General features: G+C 49.1%; 1 protein-coding gene across 1 annotated transcript in view; it reads right to left on the bottom strand.

Moving 5' to 3' along the window:
- LOC137422423 (phospholipid-transporting ATPase IC) overlaps window positions 1-14227 on the bottom strand; it is a 283539-nt gene that overhangs the window by 222144 nt on the left and 47168 nt on the right. Inside the window, 1 exon segment of the mRNA XM_078772905.1 lies at window positions 4144-4316. Coding sequence (XP_078629031.1) covers window positions 4144-4294 — 151 coding nt within the window. The 5' untranslated portion in view covers window positions 4295-4316.

The following is a 14227-nucleotide window of genomic DNA, read 5'->3' as shown; positions in this document are numbered from 1 at the left end:
CAGGGTCAGTCTATGACTCCGTGCAGTTATTACAACAGCAAGACCCTACACAAAGTAGTGCAGGTGCTATGAAGACATTAGGATAAAATGTGTCATACCTGAATTCAAACACAAGTGATCAGCCCTTCCTTTCAAACAAAGAGTCAATATTTGTGTGGAGGCAAACGTTTTGCCAGATGCTGCAGATGCTTACTTGAAAATGGTGAAGCGAAATTGTTGTATCTTGGTGATGGTGAAGTGTTGTTTTGCAATGATATTTGTGATGCAAGTGAAATAGATTGAATGAACAATATGGAAGGAGTCAATGACCAACGAAATGTTTTGTGATTCTTGCAGGATGACGGTGTATGCCTAAGGGAATTGGATTACCAAAGTTATGGTTTGAATACTTGTATTGATGTTTACTTGTAGTGATTGATTGTTTACTTATACTTGTATTGATGTTTACTTGTAGTGATTGATTGTTTACTTATATTGATGTTTAGATTAATGGTTAATATAAACAAAAACAAAAAGATGAGGGAATTGTGGAAATGTAACTCATTGGTTGGGACTGGTAACGGAGCAGGTAGTCGCAGGTGGTTCGAAAGAATTTCAGGAATGTATCCCGGAACATGGAACCTGGGAGTCCTTTTGTTCACCTTTATCACGACCCCGGGCTAACACACATTCCCAAGCCCATACTATTGTTTTGGACATCGGGATGCAAAGAGGGTGAAGGAACTCCCCAGCAGGGGTGGGGGGGGGGGGGGGCGATTGTGGATGACCAAGGAGCTTCAGCGCACGGAGGATTAACATTTAGCGCACAGAGGATTAACTCGAGTGTGCCCATATAAACGAGAACACACTTTGAGTCGGGAGCACTTGTCACCAGAACCTCTGCCCAACGGAACGAACGAGTACGGAACGAGAAACAGCGCAAAGAGAGAGGACCGGCCAGAGAAGAAGACGAACCAACGACTTGAATTAGCTATAATAGTCTTTATTGAATTGAAACAAGTGACTTAGTAATTATAATAAATCCTTACTTTGTAAAAACTGTCTTAGTCATTGGCGTCTTGTAGATTGTCCATTATTCCCGGACATCGGCATGGAACTCCGAGGAAAAGACATCATCAGCAAAGGGCAACAGTAGGTGGAAGCGCATCCTCCATGATTGTGATATCCGTGCATTAAATTAAAGTGAAAAGCAAAACAGGAAAGCAACTGCAGATCAATTCAATGGAAATTTCAACTTGGGACACGAGCAGCCAATTTCATCAAAATTTGAGACGCGGAGTGAACTATCTAACCACAATGAACCACTGACCTCCCAGACTCGGAGTGAACTCTCTAACCACAACGAACCACTGACCTCCCAGACTCGGAGTGAACTCTCTAACCACAACGAACCACTGACCTCCCAGACTCGGAGTGAACTCTCTAACCACAACGAACCACTGACCTCCCAGACTTGAAGTGAACTCTCCAACCACAACGAACCACTGACCTCCCAGACTCGGAGTGAACTCTCTAACCACAACGAACCACTGACCTCCCAGGCTCGGAGTGAACTCTCTAACCACAACGAACCACTGACCTCCCAGACTCTGAGTGAACACTCTAACCACAACGAACCACTGACCTCCCAGACTCAGAGTGAACTCTCTAACCACAACGAACCACTGACCTCCCAGGCTCGGAGTGAACTCTCTAACCACAACGAACCACTGACCTCCCAGACTCGGAGTGAACTCTCTAACCACAACGAACCAATGACCTCCCAGACTCGGAGTGAACTCTCTAACCACAACTAACCACTGACCTCCCAGACTCTAAGTGAACTCTCTAACCACAACGAACCACTGCCATCCCAGACTCGGAGTGAACTCTCCAACCACAATGAACCACTGACCTCCCAGACTCGGAGTGAACTCTCTAACCACAACGAACCACTGACCACCCAGACTCAGAGTGAACTCTCTAACCACAACGAACCACTGACCTCCCAGGCTCGGAGTGAACTCTCTAACCACAACGAACCACTGACCTCCCAGACTCAGAGTGAACTCTCTAACCACAACGAACCACTGACCTCCCAGACTCGGAGTGAACTCTCTAACCACAACGAACCACTGACCTCCCAGACTCGGAGTGAACTCTCTAACCACAACGAACCACTGACCTCCACGACCTGGAGCGAACTCTCCAACCACAATGAACCACTGACCTCCCAGACTAGGAGTGAACTCTCCAACCACAACGAATCACTGACCTCCCAGACTTGGAGTGAACTCTCTAACCACAATGAACCACTGACCTCCCAGACTCGGAGTGAACTCTCTAACCACAACGAATCACTGACCTCCCAGGCTTGGAGTGAACTCTCTAACCACAACGAATCACTGACCTCCACGACCTGGAGCGAACTCTCCAACCACAATGAACCACTGACCTCCCAGACTTGGAGTGAACTCTCTAACCACAATGAACCACTGACCTCCCAGACTCGGAGTGAACTCTCTAACCACAACGAATCACTGACCTCCACGACCTGGAGTGAACTCTCCAACCACAATGAACCACTGACCTCCCAGACTCAGAGTGAACTCTCTAACCACAACAAATCACTGACCTCCACGACCTGGAGCGAACTCTCCAACCACAACAAACCACTTGCCAAGAGCCAAGACAAAGTAGGTGTGAACATGCTTCAGGTGTCTCTATGACAAGTCACATGAGACGTTGCCGATTGGCTGTGCGAGACTAGGTGTGCTGTGATTGGCTCCTTGCAAGTGATGTCAACACGAACTCGCTGTAAACGAAACAAATTTAAAAAAAGACAGCTACAAACAAGGCAACCATAAGGGTACGTACTGTTGAAAGTGTTGATGATCGTACAACAAAACTCACAATTCCTTCACATGTCTGCTCGGCCTATTTCTTTGTCGCGACCTCATGACAAGTTCAAAAAGAAGTTTGATTCAATGAAATTTCAGGTATTCAGTAAATGTGGTAGGTGGCTTTTCGGAGAGAAACTCATGATGTTCAACTGGTTTGGCCACAAAACAAGGTGTGCCTCGCCTTTGTTAGATGATTAAGTCGTTCATCAAATTGCTCGAGAAATCCAAAGTACAATTTTCACATGATTTTTTGCAGCCAAAGATAGAAGAAGAGAAGAGACTCCGACCAACACCAACAACAACCACTGAGAGCAAAATTCAGTGTAAAGTTACCTCTGGAAAAATCGGATAATGGATCCTCTGTTATTTGGATGTCCGGATATGAGAGGTTCTACAATATGTGTGTGTGTGTGTGTGTGTGTGTATTTGTGTGTGTATGTGTGTGTGTGCGTGTGTGTGCGTGTGTATTTGTGTATTTGTGTGCGTGTGTATTTGTGTATTTGTGTGTGTGTATGTGTGTGGATGTGTGGATGTTTGTATGTGTATATGTGTATATGTGTGGATGTTGGTATGTGTATATGTGTGGATGTTTGCATGTGTGTGTGTGTGTGTGTGTGTGTGTGTGTGTATATATGTGTGGATGTTTGTATGTGTATATGTGTGTATGTGTGGATGTTTGTATGTGTATATGTGTATATGTGTGGATGTGTGGATGTGTGGATGTTTGTATGTGTATATGTGTATATGTGTGGATGTTTGTATGTGTATATGTGTGGATGTTTGTATGTGTATATGTGTGTATGTGTGGATGTTTGTATGTGTGTATGTGTGTATATGTGGATGTTTGTATGTGTATATGTGTGGATGTGTGTATGTGTACGTGTGTATATGTGTGGATGCTTGTATGTGTATATGTGTGTGTATGTGTTCGTGTGTGTGTGTGTGTGTGTGTATGTAAATGTGTGTAAATGTGTGTATATGTGTGTATATGTGTGTATATGCGTGTGTATGCGTGTGTATGTGTGTATGCGTGTGTTTGTGTGTGTTTGTGTGTTTGTGTGTATGTGTGTAGAGTGTAGACCCAATGACCCAGTGGGCTGTCACCATATCAACGATAAGGTCCTGATCGAGTCAGCATTTTTTTTTTTTTTTTGCACACTTGCCCCATGTGGAAAAGTATATTTATCAATTGACCCACTTCCCCTCCCCTTAAGCCTACTGCATGTTATAGGCATTATGATCACTTGCACCGTGAATTTACTTTTGCTGTTGATTGGCTGGTTACCAATCCCATTTTCCTGGCCACTGTTGCTCTTCCCTGGGCCGGTGTCTTCTTCACAATTAGTACTTCCCTCATCATGATACCCATCATCTGTATCAGACATTTCCTCGTTTGCCTCGGGACTGTGCATGTCACCAGTCACACCTGCGGGGCTGCAGCATTGGGGTGGGGGATGGTGAAAGTGGAGAGGGGAAGGGAGAGGGTCAGAAAACTCCACAAATGATTGAATTTTCACTCACATAACCACTATAATTAACACAGTACCTACAGTCGTGGTCAAAAATATTGGCACCCTTGCACTTTTTTCAAATGATTCACCATTTCTTCCAGAAAATTGTTGAAATTAAAAAAGATTTTGGGATCCACATTTATTTATTTTGTTTGCAGTGGAACAAAACAAAAAAGCTGAAAAAATTACTAAATCTTGGCTTATTCCACACCGAAATATTACAATATTATTGGCACCTTTTAAAAGTTGTTCGAAATAATTAGATTCAAGCAGGTGATTCTTCTTTACTTTGGAATTGAACTCACCTGTGGAGAGTTGCAGGTGCCTACAATATAAAAAAAAATAGCTCCGCAAAGCGGGCGTAACCCCACAGCCCATGCATGGTGGAAACCAATTTCCAGATGGCTGCCGTGGCGGCTATATTGAAAATCGCAGCGCGCCCCTTTTCGAAAGGAACCTTCCTCTACTCAACCCCAACACACACTGCAAAAATGGATTTAATCGGACAAGCCCTTCTCCTTGAAATTGACGGAAACCAAAAGTTGACGGACACCCTGACGCCCGGACGCCCGGACGACCACCGTGACGACAATACCCCTTAGCCCAATTAACAACTCGGTGATCACTCATTCAACCAGTTTGAATAGAGAAAAGGAGCCATTCTGCTGTTTTGTGTCACTGTGTGTGTACCACAATGAGCATGGAGAAAAGAAAGAAAACCAGAGAATTGTCTGAGGTCAAACGCAATATTGTAACCAAGCATGGACAATCTTAAGGTTACAAGTCCATCTTCAGAGACCTTGATGTTCCTGTGTCCACCGTACGCAATGTTATCAGGACGTTTAAGGCCCCAGGCACTGTAGCCAACCTCCCTGGATGTGGCCGCAAGAGAAAACTTGATCGAAGATTGCAGCGAAGGATTGTTCGAATGGTGGAGAAAGCACCTCAATCAACTGCCAACCAGATTCAAATTGACCTTCAGACACAAGGTACGATAGTTTCAACTCATACCATCCGTCGCCAACTCAATGAAAGGGGGTTCTATGGTAGGAGACCCAGGAGGACCACACTGTTGAGAAAGCCCAACTGGAGTTTGACAAAACACACCTGAACAAGACAAAATCCTTCTGGGAGAATGTCCTGTGGACAGATTAGACCAAATTAGACCTTTCTGGTAAAGCACATCATCTCTATGTTTTCAGAAAACAAAATGAAGCCTTCAAAGAAAAGAACACCTTCCCTGCAGACAAACATGGAGGAGGTTCAGTGATGTTTTGGGGTTGCTGTGCTGCCTCTGGCACTGGGTGCCTTGAATGTGTGCACAGCATCATGAAACAGGAGATTACCAAAGCATTATAGAGCACAATGGTCAGCATAGTGTCAGAAAGCTGGGTCTCTGTCGAAGGTCATGGGTCTTGCAGCAGGACAATGACCCCAAACACACTTCAAAAGCACCCAGGAATGGTTCAAGACAAAACGCTGGACTGTTTTGAAGCGACCAGCAATGAGTCCAGATCTAAATCCCATTGTACACCTGTGGGGAGATCTGAAAACAGCAGTTGGGAGAAGTTACCCTTCAAATCTGGGAGAACTGGAGCAGTTTGCACAAGAACAGTTGGCCAAACTGCCAATAGAGAGGTGTAGGAAGCTCATTCATGGCTATAGGAAGCACTTCACTGCAGTTAATTTGTCCAAAGGCCATGCTACCAAATATTAGGTCAAGGGTGTCAATAATTTTGTCATTGCCATTTCTATTTATTTTCTGATTTAAAGGGATATATTAAGTTCTGAATAAAAAAAAAAGGTTCTGTAATATTAACAGTGAAATAAAGAATTATGGAGGCCAAATACTTTCGTCAATTTCAACTTATTTTTCGAGAAAATTGTGAGTTATTGGAAAAAAGTGGAAGGGTGCCAATATTTTTGGCCACGATTGTACCTCTAACCCGACTATCTGTCAAATAATTTCAACACCATACTTTAAAATTACTACTGTACAGGTGGTACTGATGCAAGCAAACAAAAGGACACATACTGAAGTCAAAATATAGAATTTTTTTTAAATTTCACTTTATTAGAACTTTCTTATCAAGCAAGCCAGAAAATACAATTTTGAAAATCTCAACGCTGAACTATCCAACCAGTCCGCTCATTCCAAGGTTATGGTGATACCTTGCCGAGTCCATCACTGGTGTGTGCTCTCCCAATTGTATTTCTTGCACTCATCTCACAGTGTCACACTGCCACTTCACAAAGGGGAGAAAGGAGGACCAAAGAAAGGAGAAAGGTGGTATGCCTAATTTTGGGACTTTAATGAGGAGGGAGCTAAAAATAGAATGTGTACATCCTGGAGAAGCCGGGAAGGGTCCGAGGGGTGAACAAACTGAGAAAACAAGACTGGAGGTGAGAAGGTAACAAACAGAGGCCATTGACCTGTCTGTGATATGAGAGCAACAGACTTTATGCTTCGGCCTAATTTCACGAGAATTCAATAATGTAAAGAGGTTTAAGTTCCACAGAATCCAACAGAGACATATGTGATGCTGGGATGCCGGCCTAGAGTAGAGCAATACTCAATTGAGCTTTGGAGAGAAAAAAGAACAAAAAAAACCCTTATACACTGACTTAAAGTGCATTCAGAAAGCGTTCAGACCGCTTCACTCTTTTCACATTTTGTCATGTTGCAGCCTTATGCTGAAATCGTTTAAATTCATTTTTTCCCTCATCAATCTACACTCAATACCCCATAATGACAAAGAGAGAACAGGATTTTAGAAAGTTTTACAAATTTATTAAAAAGAAAAAGCTGAACTATCACATTTACATAAGTATTCATACCCTTTGCTATGACACTTGAAATATAGCTCAGGTGTCTCCCATTTCTCTTGATCATCTTTGAGATGTTTCTACACCTTGAATGGAGTCCACCTGTGGTAAATTCAATTGATTGTACATGATTAGGAAAGGCACACACCTGTCTATATAAGGTCTCACCGCTGACAATGCATATCAGAGCAAAAACCAAGCCATGAGGTCGAAGGAACTGCCTGCAGAGCTCAGAGACAGGATTGTGTCGATGTACAGATCTGGGGAAGCCTACAAAAAAAATTCTGCTGCATTGAAGGTTCCCAAGAGCACAATGGCCTCCATCATTCTTAAATGGAAGAAGTTTAGAACAACCAGGACTCTTCCTAGAGCTGGCCGCCCGGCCAAACTGAGCAATCGGGGGAAAAGGGCCTTGGTAAGAGAGGTGACCAAGAACCCAATGGTCACTCTGGCTGAGCTCCAGATATCCTGTGTGGAGATGGGGGAAACTTCCAGAAGGACAACCATCACTGCAACACTCCACCGATCTGGGCTTTATGGCAGAGTGGCCAGACGGAAGCCTCTCCTCAGTGAAAGACACATGAAAGCCTGCTTGGAGTTTGCAAAAAAGCACCTAAAGGACCCTCAGACTGTGAGAAACAAGATTCTGTGGGCTTTCATGTGTCTTTCATTGAGGAGAGGCTTCCGTCTGGCCACTCTGCCATAAAGCCCAGATCGGTGGAGTGTTGCAGTGATGGTTGTCCATCCGGAAGTTTCTCCCATCTCCACACAGGATCTCTGGAGCTCAGCCAGAGTGACCATCGGGTTCTTGGTCACCTCTCTTACCAAGGCCCTTTTCCCCCGATTGCTCAGTTTGGCCGGGCGGCCAGCTCTAGGAAGAGTCCTGGTTGTTCTAAACTTCTTCCATTTAAGAATTATGGAGGCCATTGTGCTCTTGTGAACCTTCAATGCAGCTGAATTTTTTTTTTTAGGCTTCCCCAGATCTGTGCCTTGACACAATCCTGGTTCTGAGCTCTGCAGGCAGTTCCTTCGACCTCATGGCTTGGTTTTTGCTCTGATATGCATTGTCAGCTGTGAGACCTTATATAGACAGGTGTGTGCCTTTCCTAATCATGTCCAATCAATTGAATTTACCACAGGTGGACTCCAATAAAGGTGTAGAAACATTTCAAAGATGATCAAGAGAAATGGGAGGCACCTGAGATAAATCTCAAGTGTCATAGCAAAGGGTATGAATACTTAGGTAAATGTGATATTTCAGTTTTTTCTTTTTAATACATTTGTAAAACTTTCTAAAATCCTGTTTTCTCTCTGTCATTATGGGGTATTGAGTGGAGATTGATGAGGGAAAAAATGAATTTAAACGATTTCAGCATAAGGCTGCAACATAACAAAATGTGAAAAAGGTGAAGGGGTCTGAATACTTTCAGAATGCACTGTGGATGTACAGTGGATGCCCAGTCTGCAACTGGCTTTGGAGGCCAGCTTTGCTACATGGTCATCCCAGGAGACGGATGTACAAATCCATCCACAACTTTTTAAAATATCATGCTATATATTGGTTTAGCCCCATCGCCATCACTCAATGGTGAAAAAAATCACTTCAATTTTTTATTCTCGTATCCGGATCCGGATCTTCACCAAAATCGAATCGAATAATTCTTGCGACACACCCAACTTGTCCACCAGGTTTCATCCGAATGCATCCATAACCATTTGAGATATCATATGCTACATATTGGGTTTAGCCCTATCACTCAATGGTGAAGAATCACTTGAATTATCTGATCCAGATTAGAATCTTCACCAAAATCGAATTAAATCTTCCTTGTCACACACCCAACCTGTCCACCAAGTTTCATCCAAATCCGTCCACAACTTCTTGAGATATCGCGCTATATATTGTTTTTGACCTATCACTCAATGGTGAAGAATCAATGAAAAAATTATCGGATCCAGATCCGGATATTCACCAAGATCTATTCGTTTTATCGTTGTCACACATCAAACCTCTCCATCAAATTTCATCCGAATACGTTCACAAGTTTTTGAGATATCCTCTTCACAAACAAACAGACAGACAAGCAAACATACAGGGATGAAAACATAACCTCCATCCACCTTTGGTGGCAGAGGTAAAGAGAGAGATTTGCCAGGATTCAAAAGACACAGTGCATTATAGAAACTAGCAACGGTACCCGCCCTACGGGCGGGACTCCAATTGGGAAGCCCAAATGAAAAGGCAAAATATCAGAAATTTAAGGCTTTTATATTTTAAACGATTTATATAAACATCCGTTAAATCGTATCACACGCAAATCATCAAAATCTAAACAGTATTTGTAGAATTTCAATAAAAGCCACATCACTGTTCATATCGGTAAATATTATTCCATCGTGTTTGGAAAAACTGGAAAATTGGAAAATTGGAAAAATTGGGAAAAATTTTGGAAAAACAATATAGTCTCAAAGATATGTTCCAATCTTCTTCTTCTTACTACTAGGGCATGCCCGTACTATATCTATATCTAAAATTATATCCCCCCCCTCTATTTACATGAAATGGTTTGGTCCAAAGCGAACGGCTTGCGAGTACGGTGACAATCCCCCCCCCTCTATTTACATGAAATGGTTTGGTTTGAAATGGTTAACCAAATGTCTGTCTGTCTGTTCCCAGGTACTACAAAAACGGCTGAACCGATCGCAACGATATTTTGGGTGGGTAATCCTGGGATCCCCTGGAGTAAAATAGGCTATTGTAGCGGTTACCGGAAGCATGACACAATTACCTTGCACCGGCGGATGACGCAACCGGCGAGCGGTCACTTGTCCGGACTCGCCCGGGCATGTCCAGACTTGCCTTTTTCGGGCAAACACTTGGCTTACCTATTTGCATACCATGCCCCGCCTGAGAGGCGTGGCTTTTGTGTGTTGAAATTTACTTATAAATTGCCGCCCGTTCGATGGGCTGATTCAGTGCGTTTGAGTTCTTTCGAGTGAGCTGGAAATAAATAGCTCAGTGAAATTTCATTCCTGGCGTCGTTCATTTTGTCCGGTTTAATCGTGCGAGCATAGCTCCCACAATTGGTGACCCCCTTTCAAGAACATGGCGATGGAGTCATCTGTAGCTTTGAAGCTCCCGGGCTTTTGGGAATCGCACGCGGCAGTCTGGTTCGCAATAGCGGATTCTCAATTTGCCCTGCGGAACATTACGGAGGACACAACGCGCTACCACCATGTGGTCTCCGCGCTCAAAGCCTCCACCACGGCCCGGGTCCTGAGCTTCCTACAGAACCCGCCGAACGCCGACAAATACGGCGCGCTCAAAGGCCTACTCCTCGGTGCGTTTGGACTCACGGAGACCGAACGTGCGTGACAACTACTCGACCTCCCGGAGCTGGGTGAGGCCCATCCATCCAAGCGCATGGACCACATGCTGGCTCTACTCGGCGACCACAACCCAGATTTCCTCTTCCGCGAGCTGTTCCTCCGGCAGCTAACCGGGCAGGTACGGTTAGCTTTGGCTAACTCGCCCATCACGGACCGTCGCGCCCTGGCCAAGGAGGCCGATAAATTTTTCTCGGCCAGGCAACACGTCGGAGCGGCCGCCTGGAACCCTGGGCCGACCGAGGCAACGCCCGCGCCACGACCGGCGCCACCACCGGCCGAGTCAGCGCCACTGGCGGCAGCGGCCACCACGACGCCCCGTCGACCGAACCCGACGTGACCGCTGGAGCCTCCACCAGAGCGGACCATGTGCTATTACCACATCAGGTTCAGGCAGAAGGCCAGAACGTGTCGCCCACCGTGCACTTTCGGCAGGTCGGGAAACGACCAGGCTGGCGCTCGCTGCCTGCCATGAGCGTCGGCCATTCAGGCAGCCTTCTGTTTATCATGGACACAGCGTCCGGGCGGCGTTTTTTGTGCGATACCGGCGCTCAGCTGAGCGTGATACCCGCCTCGGTGCAGGACAAACAGGCTGCGCTTTGCGGCCCCGCCTTGGTCGGTGCAAACGGCTCCTCCATCCACACCTTCGGTTCGCGCAGCGTCGCATTCTGCTTCGGGGGCCAGCGTTTCAGGTGGGACTTCATCACGGCGAACGTGCCCATGGCCTTGCTGGGTGCAGATTTTCTTTGCGTGCATGGGCTTTTGGTCGACGTCAAATGGCGTCAGCTCATCAACGCAGATACCTTCAGCTCGCTCGCTTGCTCATTGAGCGGCTCCGCTCTGACCAAGCCAGCCTGTGCGCTCCCGGCCGTGGACGATTTCACCCGCCTACTCGCCGAGTTTCCCGCCCTCACGCAGCCAACGTTTTCGGCCGTCGCCGTCAAGCACGGCGTCGAACACCAAATCCCGAACACAGGTCCACCGGTCTACGCCAGGGCTCGCCGCCTCGACCCGGCCAAACTCGCCGTGGCGAAGGCGGAATTCGATGCGCTGGAGCGATTGGGCATTGTGCGGCACTCGAATAGCACGTGGGCCTCGCCCCTGCACATCGTGCCCAAACCGGGTGGCGGATGGCGACCATGCGGCGATTACCACCTCCTCAACGATGCCACCACCCCCCGACCGGTACCCGATACCACCCATACAGGACTTTTCCACCAGTTTGGCAGGGCGGGTGATCTTTTCCAAGGTCGACCTCATTCGGGGCTACCACCAGGTACCCGTCCGGCCGGCCGACGTGCCGAAGACGGCGGTAATTACACCTTTTGGCCTCTTAGAGTTCCTTCGCATGCCGTTCGGCCTTAAGAACGCGGCCCAGGCCTTCCAGCGGCTGATGCACAGCGTGCTGCGCGACCTCACCTTCCTTTTCGTCTACTTGGACGACATTGTCGTCGCCAGCAGTTCCCGGGCGGAGCACCTCATCCACCTGCGCACGCTTTTTGAGCGCCTCGGCCAGCACAGCCTCATCATCAACCCGGCGAAATGCCAGTTTGGCGTAACGGCCGTCGACTTCCTGGAGCACTGCATCACGAAGCGTGGGGCCGTCCCGCTGCCTACCAAGGTGGAGGCAGTCACAAGTTTCCCGCGCCTCCGCTCCATCAAGGCCCTCCAGGAATTTTTGGGGATGGTAAATTTCTACCACCGGTTCGTGCCTCGCGCCGCCCAACTCATGCGCCCCCTGTACGAAGCCCTCCGGGGCAAGCCGGCCAAGCACGACGTCGCCTGGACCACAGAGATGGACACGGCATTCACGGGCGCTAAGCTGGCCCTCGCCAACGCGACCGTGCTGGCGCACCTGGCGCTCGACGCACCCATCGCCCTCACCACTGACGCTTCTGACTACGCGGTGGGCGCCGTGCATGAACAGTGGGTGAACGGGGCTTGGCAACTGCTGGCCTTCTTCAGCCGGCAGCTTTGCCCTAACGAGCGCAAGTATAGCTCTTTCGACCGCGAGCTCCTCTGCCTTTACCTGGCCGTTCGCCACTTCCGTGATCTTTTAGAGGGCTGCCCGTTCACGGCGTTTGTGGACCACAAACCCCTGGTCTTCGCCATGGCCAAGGTTACGGAGCCGTGGTCGGCCCGCCAGCAGCGCCACCTCTCCGCCGTGTCCGAATTTACGACGGACATCTGGCACGTCACGGGCAAGGACAACGCTGTGGCCGATTGCCTCTCCCGGTCCGGCACGAACGCCGTCCACCTGGGTGTGGACTTCGCCCGCATGGCGGCCGACCAGACCGCCGACCCCACGGTGCAAGCCCTCCGAACAGCGGACACAGGCCTGCGGATGGCCGACGTCCCCTTCGAGGACACAGGCACGGTTCTCCTGTGCGACGTTTCCGTGGGCCAACCTTGCCCCATCGTGCCCACCGGATGGCAGCGGCACATTTTTGACGCCCTCCACGGCCTTTCCCACCCGGGCTGGAAAGCATCACAGAAGCTCGTGGCAGCAAAGTTCGTCTGGCACGGGCTCCGTAAGGAAATCCGCGACTGGGCCAACGCCTGTGTCGCCTGCCAGCGCGCGAAGGTCCACCGGCACACCCAGGCCCCGTTGGCACCATTCGACGTGCCCGCGCGGCGCTTCGACCACGTCAATGTGGACCTGTTGGGACCACTTCCCTCCTCGCGGGGCTTCACCCACCTCCTCACGATGGTGGACAGGACCAACAGGTGGCCGGAGGCCATCCCACTGGCATCAATGACATCCGCCGACGTGGCGCAGGCCTTCATTGGCACCTGGATTGCCCGTTTCGGCGCGCCCTCGGACATCTCCTCCGACAGAGGCCCGCAATTCGCCTCCGAGCTTTGGGGCGCGGTCGCCCAGGCCTTGGGGGTCAAGCTACACCGCACCATGGCCTACCACCCCCAAGCTAACGGCTTGTGCAAGCGGTTCCACCGCTCGATGAAGGCCGCTCTCAGGGCCAGCCTCCAGGACGACAGTTGGGCCGACAGGCTCCCGTGGGTCCTATTGGGCCTCCGAACGGCCCCGAAAGAGGACCTCCAGGCTTCCACCGCCGAGCTGGTCTACGGCCAGCCACTGCGCGTGCCGGGCGAATTCATCCCTGATGCCACCGGCCCCTGGTCCGCGGCTCGCCAACGCTCGGTCCTCCAGGAGGCCGCCAGGAGATTTGCCCCCGTGCCCACGTCCCACCACGGCTGCCCCCAACCCTGCGTCCCCCCAGCACTTCGCACTGCGGGGTACGTTTTTATCCGGCACGACGCACACCGGGGACCGCTCCGGCCGCCGTACGATGGACCTTTCCGGGTCCTGAAGAGGGACGAGAAGTCGTTCATCATCGACATCGGCGGCAAGCCTGACCGCATCTCCGTGGACCGCCTCAAGCCGGCCCATTTGGACCTCGACCAACCTCCACGGTTGGCCCTTCCTCCACGACGGGGCCGTCCCCCGTCAATTAAGCCCCCCGCCCGACCATCCACCACCACGCCACCTACCACCCCCACACGAATCGCCAGGGGTCGTTTCGGCCGGGTCATCAAGACCCCCCTCAAACTGACTCTCCCGGTGCCTGTTAATTCTGGGGGGGTGCATGAAGCGGTTACCGG

Source organism: Myxine glutinosa, chromosome 2 (assembly GCF_964187855.1).
Source record: "Myxine glutinosa chromosome 2, kmMyxGlut1.1, whole genome shotgun sequence".
NCBI lineage: Eukaryota > Metazoa > Chordata > Myxini > Myxiniformes > Myxinidae > Myxine > Myxine glutinosa.
This window is presented reverse-complemented; position numbering and strand designations above follow the sequence as displayed.